This window comes from Rhinoderma darwinii, chromosome 4 (assembly GCF_050947455.1).
Source record: "Rhinoderma darwinii isolate aRhiDar2 chromosome 4, aRhiDar2.hap1, whole genome shotgun sequence".
NCBI lineage: Eukaryota > Metazoa > Chordata > Amphibia > Anura > Rhinodermatidae > Rhinoderma > Rhinoderma darwinii.
In genome coordinates this window covers 275,861,441-275,874,978 of record NC_134690.1, presented here as the reverse complement: position 1 = coordinate 275,874,978, position 13,538 = coordinate 275,861,441, and the positions used below count along the sequence as shown (strand labels likewise).

Sequence of the window (13,538 nt, the reverse complement as noted above, 5' to 3'; positions counted from 1 at the left end):
AATACGTCTGAAAATACGGAGCTGTTTTCAAGGGAAAGTCGCTCCTGATTTTCAGACGTTTTTTGCAGCGTTTTTTACGGCCGTTTTTGGAGCTGTTTTCAAGAGTCTATGAGAAAACTGCTCCAAAAGCGTCCCAAGTAGTGTCCTGCACTTCTTTTGACGAGCCGTCATTTTACGCGCCGTATTTTGACAGCGACGCGTAAAATGACAGCTCGTCTGCACAGAACATCGTAAGACCCATTGCAAGCAATGGGCAGATGTTTGTCGACGTATTGGAGTCGTCTTTTAAGGCGTAATTCGAGGCGTAAAACACCTTCATTACGTCTGAAAAGAGGTCGTGTGCACATACCCTTACAGTAATAAACGATACATACTGACCATCTGGAGTTCATTCTGGATATGGAGTGATTAGATATAGTCAGAAGTTTTTCTGTGTTGTAGGCGAATTGTACAGTTTGACAAAGTTCTTTTAATAGTAAAGGGATGATGGACCTAGCAGCGAGAATAATATGACCAATGTATGTAAGGTTAAAGGAAAATCTGAGATACCTAAAAAAGAGCGACAATTTAGGATGTAACTGGAATAGCAGTCCTGTAACCTCCTTAATAAGTTCAGCTGCTGCTTGCCAAAATCCATTTACTAAAGAACACTTCCACCATACATGCATATATGTGCCAATGGATCCACGCCCTCTACAACAATGAGGATAGGACGGATTTAAGTCTAGCTATATGGCCAATTGTAAGATACCAGCGGAGTATAATCTTAAATGCTGTTTCCCAGTGGTTAGCACCTTTAGATATGGACTTTATTGCCTTAATAGCCCTACACCAATCCTCCATATTTATATCGAATTGTAAATTTTGTTCGTATTTAGAATGTAGGAAGGCTTAGATGCAGTATTGGGTTAAATTAATAACTTATAAAATAAAGAAATACCACGTAAGTTAGGATCAGCTGATGAAAAAAACTGAAATATGACCGTTGGGAAAGCCTTGGAATCGATCGAGGAATGGTTTAAGGCATGTCGTGTTTGTAGGAATTTATAAAAATCCCTGGCAGGGAGACAGTAAGGATGGGATAAAGATTCATAGGTACATATAGAAGTATTGTCTTCATATCATTTTAAAGCCTCATTTAATCTTCCTTTAGACATTGTCATTCCAGAGATTTACATATGTGCGTTTGTTGATTATTATTATATTACAGAATATTAAAAAGAAGCTAACTATTACAAATAACGTGTGTGTGTGTGTGTGTGTGTGTGTGTGTGTGTGTGTGTGTGTGTGTGTATGTGTATATGTATATATATATATATATATATATATATATATATATATATATATATATACATATAGTAATAGAAAAAAAGCTGCCCCCAAAGATAAATTCCAAATATAGAAAGAAATCCTGCAGCATTCCGGTATGGCAAATAAAGGTGACTAATTTCAAACCGCAACGTTTCTGTCTAACCTTAGGACCCTTTTCAAGCATCGCTATATATATATATATATATATATATATATATATATATATATATATATATATATATAATCTCCTTTTTTTTTTTTTCTTCTACAGTGGTCCTTTATTAATGAGTTGAACAAACTGAGCAATTTACAGTTTTTGAATTGCCAGAACATCCCACTAATGGACTCTGATAAGAACCCTGCAACTATCCGACAGCTCGTAATTGCAAAGATAGCAAGGCTAAAAATATTAAACAGGACTGAGGTAGGTGTTCATTATGGGGTACTTTATCCAATAGGACATGTCACAAAACATTAGTAATGGTCCAATTACAAGTACCTCACGGATTCCGAGAGCAGGTCAGTTTTATCTCCGGTTGCTATTATAGAGCATGTTGTGTCACAGCACTTGCCACTTTTTCTGTCACTTCTATTCATTTCAGTTGACAATGTGGATGTGTGTACTACTATTCGCCAGTATCCAGGACTACAGCCTTTGCAGATATGTCCTATCGGTAATAAAAATACTTTGGTGAGAGAACCCACCTAAAAGGAACCTATATGCAGGCATCATTTTGTAGCGCAAGATGCAATATTATTTAGTAAATTTTTTTGCAAAAAGATTTCAGATAACCTGTAATTTATTCATTTAAATCCCTGCTCACTGTAGGCTAAGGAGTCCACTGGGCAGTCTCCACCATTGATTGACCGACTTCCCCGTACATGAGTGAATACAGAAATAGCTGTCAATCACTGTGTAGGACCGCCCGCTGGACTCAAGCCAAAGTAAACAGGGATTTAAATCCATAAGTTAGAGGTTATCCTGAATCTTTTTTTCTCACACAACTATCTATCAAACTACTCTGCTCCTTCTGCTATATAATATGTTGCCTGCAAGTCAGACTGCATGCTTGAGGTGGCAGGTTCCGTTTAACCCCTTCGCGCACCCAGACTTGCTATTACGTCCGGGAGCGGGGGGTGATGTTTGGAGCGCACTCCATATGCTGCGGATGTCAGCTGTATTTTACAGCCGACACCCGGGAGCAGCGATCGCGCTGTTCCTGGCTGTTTGAACGCAGCATTTGAGGGGTTAATCGCGAGCGCAGCATCTGAGGCGTTGAAAAGAGGGGGATGGCCCCCTCCGACCGCTCATCAACCCCCCCCCGACAGCTCATCACCCCCCCCCCCCCTAGTGAGATCGGGGGGTGACGATGGATGTTATGGCAGCCCGGGGGCCTAATGAAGGCCCTCGGGGCTGCCTTCACTCTGCCTCTGTTGAGGAGACTCTGTCACCACATTATAAGTGCCCTGTATCCTACATAAGGAGATGGGCGCTGTAATGTAGGTGACAGTAATGCTTTTTATTTAGAAAAACTATTTTAAACCGCTTTATGACCGATTTTTAGCTTTATGCCAATGAGTTTCTTAATGCCCAAGTGGGCGTGTTTTTACTTTAGACCAAGTGGGCGTTGTACAAAGGCGTGTATGATGCTGACCAATCGGCGTCATACATTTCTCTCTATTCATTTACACTGCACTAGCGATATAGCTATATCGCTATGTGCAGCCACATACACAAACACTAACATTACTGTAGTTTCCTGATAATGAATATACATCACTACCGGCCAGGACGTGATGTTTATTCAGAATCCTGACACTTCTGAATCTTTTCTGTGAGATTCCAGCAAGGCAAGCGTAATCTCGTTTGAAATGACCGGTTACATCGTAATCTCGCGAGATTACGCTTGCCTTGCTGGTATCTCACAGAAAAGATTCAGAAGTGTCAGGATTCTGAATACACATGACGTCCAGGCTGGAGGTAATGTATATTCATTATCAGGACACTACAGTAATGTTAGTGTATGTAGCTGCACATAACGATATAACTATATCGCTAGTGCAGTGTAAATGAATGGAGAGAAGTGCATGACGCTGATTGGTCAGCGTCCTACACTCCTCTGTACAACGCCCACTTGGTCTAAAGTAAAACACGCCCACTTGGACATTAAGAAACTCATTAGCATAAAGCTAAAAATCGCTCATAAAGTGGTTTAAAATAGATAATTTTTCTAAATAAAAAGCATTACTGTCACCTACATTACAGCGCCGATCTCCTTATATAGGAGACAGGGCACTTATAATGTGGTGACAGAGCCTCTTTAAGCCCTGCCTGTGGAGGGCTTAACAGAAGCCTGTAAAAATGACTATATACTGCAATATGTTAGTATTGCAGTATATTGTACCAGCTATCTAACGATCGCTGGTTCAAGTCCTCTAGGGGGCTAATAAAGTGTGTAAAAAAGTGAAAAAAATATTTAAAATGAAAAGTTCAAAAAAACCCTCTTTTGCCATTTCTCCCCTAAAGTAATGTAAAAAGTAAACAAAGTTGGTATCGCTGCATCCGTAATAGTCTGAACTATTACAATATAGCATTATTTATTGCGCAGGGTGAACGCCATAAAAAATGTAAACCTCCAAAATCGCAGTTTTTTTGGTCACCTTCGCTCTAAAAAAATTTTTTTATAGAAAGTGATACAAAAGTACTACGTCCAGCAAAACATAAGCCCTCACACGGCTCAATCGGTGAAAAAATAAAAAAGTTGTGGCGCTCAGAATGTGACGACACATTATTTTTTTTTAACAAAAAGTTTATGATCAATAAAAGTAGTAAAATATTTAAAAAAACTATATAAATTTGGTATCACCATAATCGTATTGAGCCACAGAATAAAGATAAGTTGTCGTTTTTTACTGCACTCTGAAAGCCGTAAAAACGAAAGCCAAAAAACTATTAAGGAATCTGTTTTTTCCAACTTCCAAATATTTTTTTTTCCGTTTCCCAGTACATTATATGGAAGTATAAATGGTACCAAAAGAAACTAGAACTCCCCCCGCAATATATAAGCCCTCACACCGCTCTATTGACTGAAAAATAAAAAAAGTTCTAGCTCTCAGAATGCGGGGAGTGAAAAACGAAAATGAAAAATCAAAAAATGGCTTTGTCCCGAAGGGGTTACTCTACATTAATGAATTTATAGAATTGTAGACATGTAGTACTACTGTAATGTGTCCTACTAATTATATTCCTAGAAAAAAACGATGTCCGCTTGATAGGTAATGCACAAAACTAATCGCAACTTGTAATATCTTGAAGTAGAGTTCTTTCATTTCCAGTATATAACTCCTATTCTATGTATTGACAGATTATTCCACAAGAAAGAAAGGGAGCTGAACTTGACTACAGGAAAATGTTTGGGAATGACTGGCTAAAAGCAGGGGGAAATCAGAACAGTGACCTCAATAACCCATCCATGGAGTTTCTAATAGAACATCCTCGGTATAGTGAACTTATAGAAAGTAAGAAATACGCTCTTGTATTTTTTTGTATAACTCTGTATATCTCCAGAAATAATAGAAAGGGAACTAATGGGCAGTCCTCTGTGCTGCTTAGAATAACCACAGAAGTTGTTTGTACAGCTTATGTGTATCTGAGCACATTACAACCTAAATACACATGCTGTTGCACAGGACTCTCGTGGAAGCGGGACAAAAGCATGTACCTCTGTCTTTTACTGAGATAACTACATTGACCGTTCTCTTCGTAAATACTTGCGTTCCCCATGATATAACAATTCTGAGGCATCTTTTCTTTAAACTCTTCATTGTGCTGTTCCTCTTGTTACTGCTCCTGGTAATATAAGAATAAATTGAGCACTTGGTGCTACTATTCCCCTTGTCAATAATTTGTGTCCCTGCACCTCTCACTAAAGTCTTAGTGGGAATATTGGTTGTAACGATTATCTTTATATAATTTTTTTACTATTTGTTGTCAAGGGCCATACATTTACGGCGCTGTGATCATGGGGGTACAGGGGTTGTGCCCGCATGACCACTTCCAGGGGGTCGGGACCTATTTGAAATGACCGCTTCCGACCTGCGGCAACAGCTACGTAACTGTTTCCGTAACTGCCATTCACTACTATGGGAGTTACGGAAACAGCGTAGCTCAGCGAGCTGCGCTGTTTTCATCCTCGTGGTCGGGAATCACACGAGTCAGCCGGAGCACAGAGGGGTAGAACGGGCGGGACCCAGTGGTGGGACTCGTATCTGCATTTATGGCATATCCTGTGGACATGCCATAAATGTCCCTGATGGGAAAACCCCTTTAAGCATGGAAATCTACCTTTTTGCCATTGCGGTATCTGGGGAGTCTATAAGCACTTCGGTGGTGCTCTTTTTAATATATCTTTGTGTTTCCGCTCACTGTCACACGAACGGCTTTCTATGTAATTCTAGCACATGTTTAGTCTGATTTTTTATTTTTTTATTATTTATTCAAATATGCAAGATTGACTGCACCAGAGCATGACCATTTTCACTCTCATGTCAGGCTACACTACCGTTCAAACTATTTTTTTTTCTTTATGCGATTAATCTGTACAGTGCATGACACGGTGTTGTTTACACTTTTTATTTGGACACTATCGGTTATCACCATTTAAATATTTCTGTGGGTGCTTTCGATGAAAACTGAGCTTGAAATGTCCTAAATCTGCATGAATAATCCTGTTCTCTTCAAAAATTTAGCTTTTTTTTTTTCCGTTTTAGAATATGGGGCACCCGATGATGCAGAAATTAAGCAACCACAGCCTTTTGCCTTGAAAAATCAACTGCTTAGTAAGTTTACACAGACATTTTTTTTACATGATAATAGTATGGCATTGTTGTTTTTTTTTTATCATTCACACGAACATGTTTCTTGTCATTGTGCTATCCGTTTTAACCACGGCAATTCAATTGGACTAGTAACACATTCGGTTTTCTTATCGTGTTTTTTTTTTTTGTTTTTTTTTACGGAGTGTGTGTTTAAGAGAATCTCACAACATCTCCTATTCTGGTGAAACCAGAAAGTGCTTGCAGAGGAGAAAAGTGGAGGAAATACCAAAACCACACATTTATATGCATGAAAAATGGTCTGTTATTTGTGAATTCAAATGGACACAGACGTGTGGATAAGGCCTTTAATTAGTTTATCCTAGTGACAATTATGTAATGTCTATGGACTGCTACCTGCAACTTTAGCAATATCTTGCCGTTTTAAATGTATAGAACCCAGATTCTTATAGTAAGATAGTGAAATTGCTATACATAGTCCATCCACCATATAATTTACTGAATTATTTGTCATTAATCACCTCTCATGGTATAACAGATTAGTCAAAATCCATGGCAGTTTGGGCAAAATACTCAACTCCATTGACTTTGAATGTGGCATGTTAGTTTGTGCATTGAGAAACCTTAAAACTTGAAGGCTTCAAAAACAGTTGTAAGAATATATCCGCTGAACTGCAGAGAAACAATCATCCAGTGTGTTTCTTGTAAATGACAGAGGGCATAGGAGATTGGGTTTGGCTACCAAGCGCGCTTCACTCCAGCAGATACAGTTGAGAGCAACCGTTGCATGCCCAATGTCCTCTCAGCATTCATATAACTCTTTTTAGTACAGATGGGGTATAAGATTACCACTTTGTTAGATAATTTTGAAACAACAAAGTTCATCTCCATTATTCATATAAACAGCCGGGTCTTATATGCTGGGAGGGTATGATGTGCTGGCGTTTGGTTTGGAATGCAGAGCAGCCCGCTTTAGCTAACACTAGCGGCGTTACAAATAGGCTGTTATTCGGCAAGATACGCCATGCCTGACGACCAGCACATAATCCCTCCACGTATTACACATAGTACTGACACCCCATGTACTATTCACAGCACTGACCCCTATTCATCACATTTATTTATTTATTTTTATTACATTACACAGTTCTGACACTTTCATACATACATATTTATTTTTTACCATCCATTCACACCCTAGCACTACACTGACACTCATTTATCGCACACCTTTGAGCACTTAGTTCGCCACTCCCCTCAAGACTAGTGGGAGGGGCTATCACTATTTAATGCACACTCCTTCTGCAGTATTCTTTGACCCGTCTGCGTCCTAATGGGAACGGGTTTTCACCCACCCACCTACCTAGTAAGTATGGCCTTTTTTGTGGTTTTTATTCATATAAACACTGCCTGGTCTGATGAATCCCAAATCTTTCTATATAACCTTTTTATTTAAAAAAAAAAAAAAAAAAGAGTAATACATTTGGGCAGATAGTATGAGAATTTACTAAGAACCTTCTGAAGAATAAAGAGGGTCTAACCCCCCCCCCCCCCCCGCTACAAGATAGGTGTACCTGAATAATAATATCTTTATATAGCGCAAACATATTACGCAGCATTTTACAGTTTAGAGGGAACATGAACAGACCTTATCAGACATTACAGAGTGACTAAGTTAATTTACAATTCAAACCAGAGGAGTGGGAGCCCTGCTCGCAAGAGCTTACAATCTAAGGAAATTAGGGAGACACAAAATGTAAAAGTACTTGTTCATTCAGTACAATAGTCCAGCCATTTTTATACGCATGGGGTGGTACACATAAAGCTGCATGAGCCGGTCACCAGCCAGTATCCGTGTATGACGGACATGAAGTTCAAGGAGTGTGAGGGAATCTTATTCTGACGACTAATGTAAAAGGAGGGCCATGGAAATGAGTCAGATTAGGGAAGGTTATAGGCCGGTCTAAATAGATGTGTTTTCAGGGCACGTTTAAAACTGTGAATATTGGGAATTAATCTGATTGTCTGGGGTAGCACATTCCAGAGGACTGGTGCAGCACGAGAAAAATCTTGGAGACGGGAGTGGGAGGTTCGGATTATGGCCAATTTTAGTCTAAGGCCCTTGGCAGATGGTAGAGCGTGAGTAGGGTGGTAGACAGATGATGGAGGAGATGTAAGGAGGTGCAGCACTGTGGAGAGCTTTGTGGGTGAGAGTAATAAGTTTGAATTTAATTCTGAAGGGGATGGGCAACCAGTGCAGTGTAGGCACAGGGTAGAGGCGTTTGTGTAGTGGTTGGTCCGAAAGATCAGCCTGGCTGCTGAATTAAGGATAGATTCGAGAGGGGAAAGTTTGAGTGAGGGGAAGACCGACTAGTAATGAGTTACAGTAGTCAAGACGAGAGTGAATCAGAGCAACAATGAGAGTTTTGGCTGTTTCCACAGTAAGAAAAGGGCGGATTCTGGAGATGTTTTTGAGGTGAAAATGGCAGGAGCGTGAAAGTGATTGAATGTGAGGAGTAAAGGAAAGATCTGAGTGAAAACTATCCCCGAGACAGCGGGCGTGCTGCTTAGGAGTTATGACAGGGCCACACACACAGATGGAGACATCAGGTTTAGGGAGGTTAGTAGATGGTGGGAACACAGGGAGCTCAGTTTTAGAAAGATTCAGTTTCAGATAGGGAGAGGACATGATGTTAGAGACAGCGGACAGACAATCACTGGTGTTTTGTATTAGAGCAGGGGTGATATCGCAACAGTCATATAATTTGGTGTCATCAGCGTAGAGATGATCCTGGAAGCCAAATCTGCTGATGGTTTGTCCAATAGGGGCTATGTAGAGAGAAAAGAGGAGCGGACCTAGGACTGATCCCGATAGCAAGTGGAAGAGGAGAAGAAGTAGAACCAGCAAATGACACACTGAACGAGCGGTCAGAGAGATAGTAGGAAAACCAAGAGAGCGCTGTGTCCTTGAGGCCAATAGAGTGGAACATGTTAAGTAGGAGTTGGTGGTCTACAGTGTCAAAGGCTGCAGAGAGATCCAGAAGAATCGGGAAAGAGTATTTACCGTCCGATTTAGCTGCCAAGAGATCGTTTGAAACTTTAGTAAGGGCAGTTTCTGTGGAGTGTAGAGTGCGGAAACCGGATTGTAAGGGGTCAAGAATGGAGTTAGCAGCGAGATAGCGAATAAGGCGAGAGTAGACTAAGCGTTCCAGGAGTTTGGAGATGAAGGGTAGATTAGAGACTGGTCGGTAGTTAGTCGTGCTGGATGGGTCAAGGGTTGTTTTTGTCAGTAATGGGTTTATAATGGCATGTTTAAAAGAGGAAGGAAAGATACCAGAAGAAAGAGAGAGGTTAAGTATTTTAGTCAAATGACTAGTGACAGCTGGGGAGAGGGACTGGACGAGGTGTGAGGGAATAGGATCATTAGGGCAGGTAGTAGGACGAGAAGAAGAGAGGAGCCTAGAGACTTCTTCTGTTATTGGGTCAAATGCTGAAAGTGAAGAAGAGTGAGTGCGGGAGGGAAAGGGATTGATGATACTAGGGGAATAGGAGATATAATGCCGGATGTTGTCAGTTTTAACTTTAAAATAAGTGGCCAGGTCTTCAGCACTGAGATCTGTGATTGGTGTCCACTTTACGACTAAGGAGGGAGTGAAAAGTATCAAAGAGGCGTTTTGGATTATTAGATAGTGTGTAGAGGAGAGAGGTGAAATAGACTTGTTTGGCATGGTCAAGGGCACAGTTGTAAGTTTTGAGCATAAATTTGTAATGGAAGAAGTCCGCAGCCAAATGAGGCGTGTGCCAGGGTTGTTGTCTGGTGGTACAGAGTGTAGGAGGGGCTGCTTCATCCAATGCATTTTTGAGAGTGTTATTGTAGAGTTTGGCAGCCAGATTGGGACAGGAGAGTGAAGAGAGAGGGGACAATGAGGACTGTAGACTGTCTATCAATTGCCGAGTGTTGATGGCATGTAGATTTCTGTATGTCTGACAGGTAGGCGTGACCTGAGGAGGCAGATAATTTTTGATAGTAAAGGAGAGAAGGTTGTGGCCAGAGAGTGGGAGAGGAGTGTTAGTCATAAACTGAGCAGAGACGGAAGAAGACAAGGTCAAGCGAATTCCCGTCTTCATGTGTAGGAGAGTTAGTAAGTTGTGACAGACCTAGGCAGGAGGTTAAAGATAGAAACTGGGAGGCAGATCGGGAAGTTGGGTTATTAATGGGGTTGTTGAAGTCACCCATGATGAGAGTGGGTGTTTCAGAGAATAGAAATTGTGGAAGCCAGGCAGCAAAATGATCCAGGAATTGGCGGGATGAGTCCGGGGGGCGGTAGACAACTGCCACTCGGAGGGAAAAAGGGTGAAAGAGTCTGAGGGTGTGGACTTCAAAAGAGGGAAATGTGAGTTGGGGGACCGGGGGAATGACCTGAAAAGTGTAGTGTGGAGAAAGAAGTATACCTACTCCTCCACCCTGCCTGTTCTCAGGTCTGGGGGCATGAGAGAACTGGAGACCACCATAAGATAGAGCAGCAGGGGAAGCAGCGTCAGACAGGTGTAGCCATGTTTCTGTAAGATCCAGAAGGTTGAGAGAGTTAGAAAGGAATAAGCCATGAATAAAGGTGAGTTTATTGCACACGGACCGAGAATTCCAGAGAGCACAGTTAAGAGACAGGAGAAGACGTACAAGGAATGGTAAGATTAGCAAGGTTTCTATGTGTAGCAGGTAAGTGGTTGAGCTTGGCAGAAGAAAAGGGAGGACCAGGGTTGGGAGAGATGTCCCTGCAGCTAGTAGCAGGAGAATGGAGAGAGACAGCAGATGGTTCAGTGATTTATGAGAGTGATTTTCCTGTTGAGCATTGGGATGAGATGGGTTAAGGTGATTCAGGAAAGTGAATAGTGCATGGGAGCTGTACATGGGCGAGGGAAGGAGAGAGGGACTGATGTGGACTGATTTTTCTCAAGGCCTAAATGGGCGGTAGTGAACATGTTTGTTTGTATTTTATTTGAAAACAGGTAAAATATTAACCCCCTTCTCGCCGCAGCCATTTTTCAGATTTTCATCTTCGTTTTTTCCTCCCCACCTTCCAAAAGCCATAACTTGTTTATTTTTCAGTCGATATAGTCCTATGAGGGCTTGATTTTTGCGGGAAGAGTTGTAGTAGTTTTTCGTAGCATCATTTATTGTGCCATATAATGTACTAAGAAACAGGAAAAAAATTATTTGTTGGATAGAAAACGAAAAAAAAACCGACTCCTCCATTGTTTTTTGCGCTTCGTTTTCACGGAATTCACTCTGCAATTAAAACAACATGTTAACTTTATTCTGTGGGTCAATACGATTACAGCGATACCAAATATATATAGTTTTTTTCTATATTTTACTACTTTTACAAGTAAAAACCTAAGTGTAAAAAAGAATTTATTTTGTGTCGCCAAATTCTGAGAGCCATAATTTTTTAATTTTTTCGTCGATTAAGTGGTAGGAGGGCTTATTTTTTGCGGGATAAGCTGTAATTTTTAACGATACCATTTTGGGGTACATGGGACGTTTTGATCACTTTTTTTATTTCATTTTTTGTGGGAGGGGAAGTGACCAAAAAATAGAGATTCTGCCGTTTACATTTTTATTTTATTTTTTACGGCGTACACCGTGCGGGTTAAACCTTTTTATTTTACAAATTTTTACTTTTTTTATTGATCACTTTCACTATATACTTCAATACTAATGTATTGCAGTATATAGTGATTCTGACAGGCATCTATAAAGCCCTGCCGGAGGCAACGCTAAATAGGAGCACAAAGATGGCGGACCTCAGAGCCTTCATTAGCCCCCCAGGCAGCCATAGCAACCATCGTCACCCCGCAATTGCATTGCAGGGGTCGCCATGTGCTGTTAGAGGGGGTCGCCCCCTCTTTCTAACGATTTAAATGCCGCGGTCGCTATTGACCGCGCCATTTAACGAGTTAAACGACCGGGATCGCGCTTGAGCGTGATCTCACTCGTTACCCTGAAGTGTCTGCTGTAACTTACAGCCAACACCCGCATCGTATGGAGCGGGTTCACTCCATGAGCCCGTTCCATACTTCCCCTACCCGACTTTGGCGTATGGATACGTCAAATGTCGAGAAGGGGTTAAATGTAATAATTGGAATGCATTCAAGTTTGTTTTGTCAATGCAGCTTACCTGTCACTTACCCTGTCTAACTGCCATATATAACTGCCAGGATACTGACAATATGACATAACTCACAGGACACTTTGACAATATGACACTTAGACAGAGATCACTTCTGCTCTTGTGCCACCCCTGCAGTAAGTGCCTTCCCCATATGCTACATCTAAATTTATAGAGTAGATGCTCAGATCAGGCCTAATTAAGCTCGTTCAGCTATTAATCAAATAAACCAGATACATGAGGTGAGAAAGCTATGCAGAGATAAACAAACAAAGTAGCTGGTCTGGAGGGATCATAAAACTTCACTACGATCAAACACTTTGACAAAAGTTAGAGATGACGTTAGACAATATAGGAAGACAGGAAAGCAGAGTTATGTACCATAAAATAAAACTTTCAGCGTTTTGAAATGCAGGTTCAGCAGAGAGATAGTTAATGGCAGGATTGGAATGAATTATGTACCTGTATGAAGAGAAGAGAGATGGATTTTTAGATGTGTCATGTATAACTGCCAGGACACTTTGACACTATGACACTTAGACAGAGATGAGTCCTGCTCTCGTGCCACCCCTGAATACTACTAATGCAGTGTTTATACAGTTAGGTCCAGAATTATTTGGACAGTGACACATGTTCTGGCATTTTAGCTGTTTACCAAAACATATTGAATATACAGTTATATAATCAATATGGGCTTAAAGTGCAGACTCTCAGCTTTTAAGGGTATTCACATCCTAATTTGATGAAGGGGCTTAGGAATTACAGCTCTTTAATATGTAGCTGCCTCTTTTTCAAGGGACCAAAGGTAATTTGACAATTATCTCAGAAGCTATTTAATGGGCTATTCCCTCGTTAATCCATAATCAATTAAGAGGTAAAAGGTCTGGAGTTGGTTCCAGGTGCGGCATTTGCAAGCTGTTGCTGTGAACCCACAACATGAGGTCAAAGGAGCTCTCCATGCAGGTGAAACAGACCATCGTTAGGCTGAAAAAAATTAAATCCATCCGAGAGAGAGCACAAATATTAAGAGTGGCCAAATCAACAGTTTCGTACATTCTTGAAAAAAAAAATGCATTGGTGATCTCGTGAACTTCAAAAGGCCTGGACGTCCATGGAAGACAACATGGTGGATGATCGCAGAATCCTTTCCATTGTGAATAAAAACCACATCACAACATCTACCCAAGTGAAGAACTCTCTCCTGGAAGTAGGTGTATCAGT

The 13,538-nt window shown here is 40.9% G+C and overlaps 1 protein-coding gene across 3 annotated transcripts in view; it reads left to right on the top strand.

Moving 5' to 3' along the window:
• The window catches only part of TBCE (tubulin folding cofactor E), a 70,790-nt gene that overhangs the window by 52,452 nt on the left and 4,800 nt on the right, over nt 1-13,538 (top strand). For all 3 annotated transcript variants that reach the window (XM_075862527.1, XM_075862526.1, XM_075862528.1), the window contains 3 exons: nt 1,583-1,735; nt 4,677-4,830; nt 6,082-6,150. In XM_075862527.1, coding sequence (XP_075718642.1) covers nt 1,583-1,735; nt 4,677-4,830; nt 6,082-6,150 — 376 coding nt within the window. The remainder of the gene's footprint in view (nt 1-1,582; nt 1,736-4,676; nt 4,831-6,081; nt 6,151-13,538) is intronic.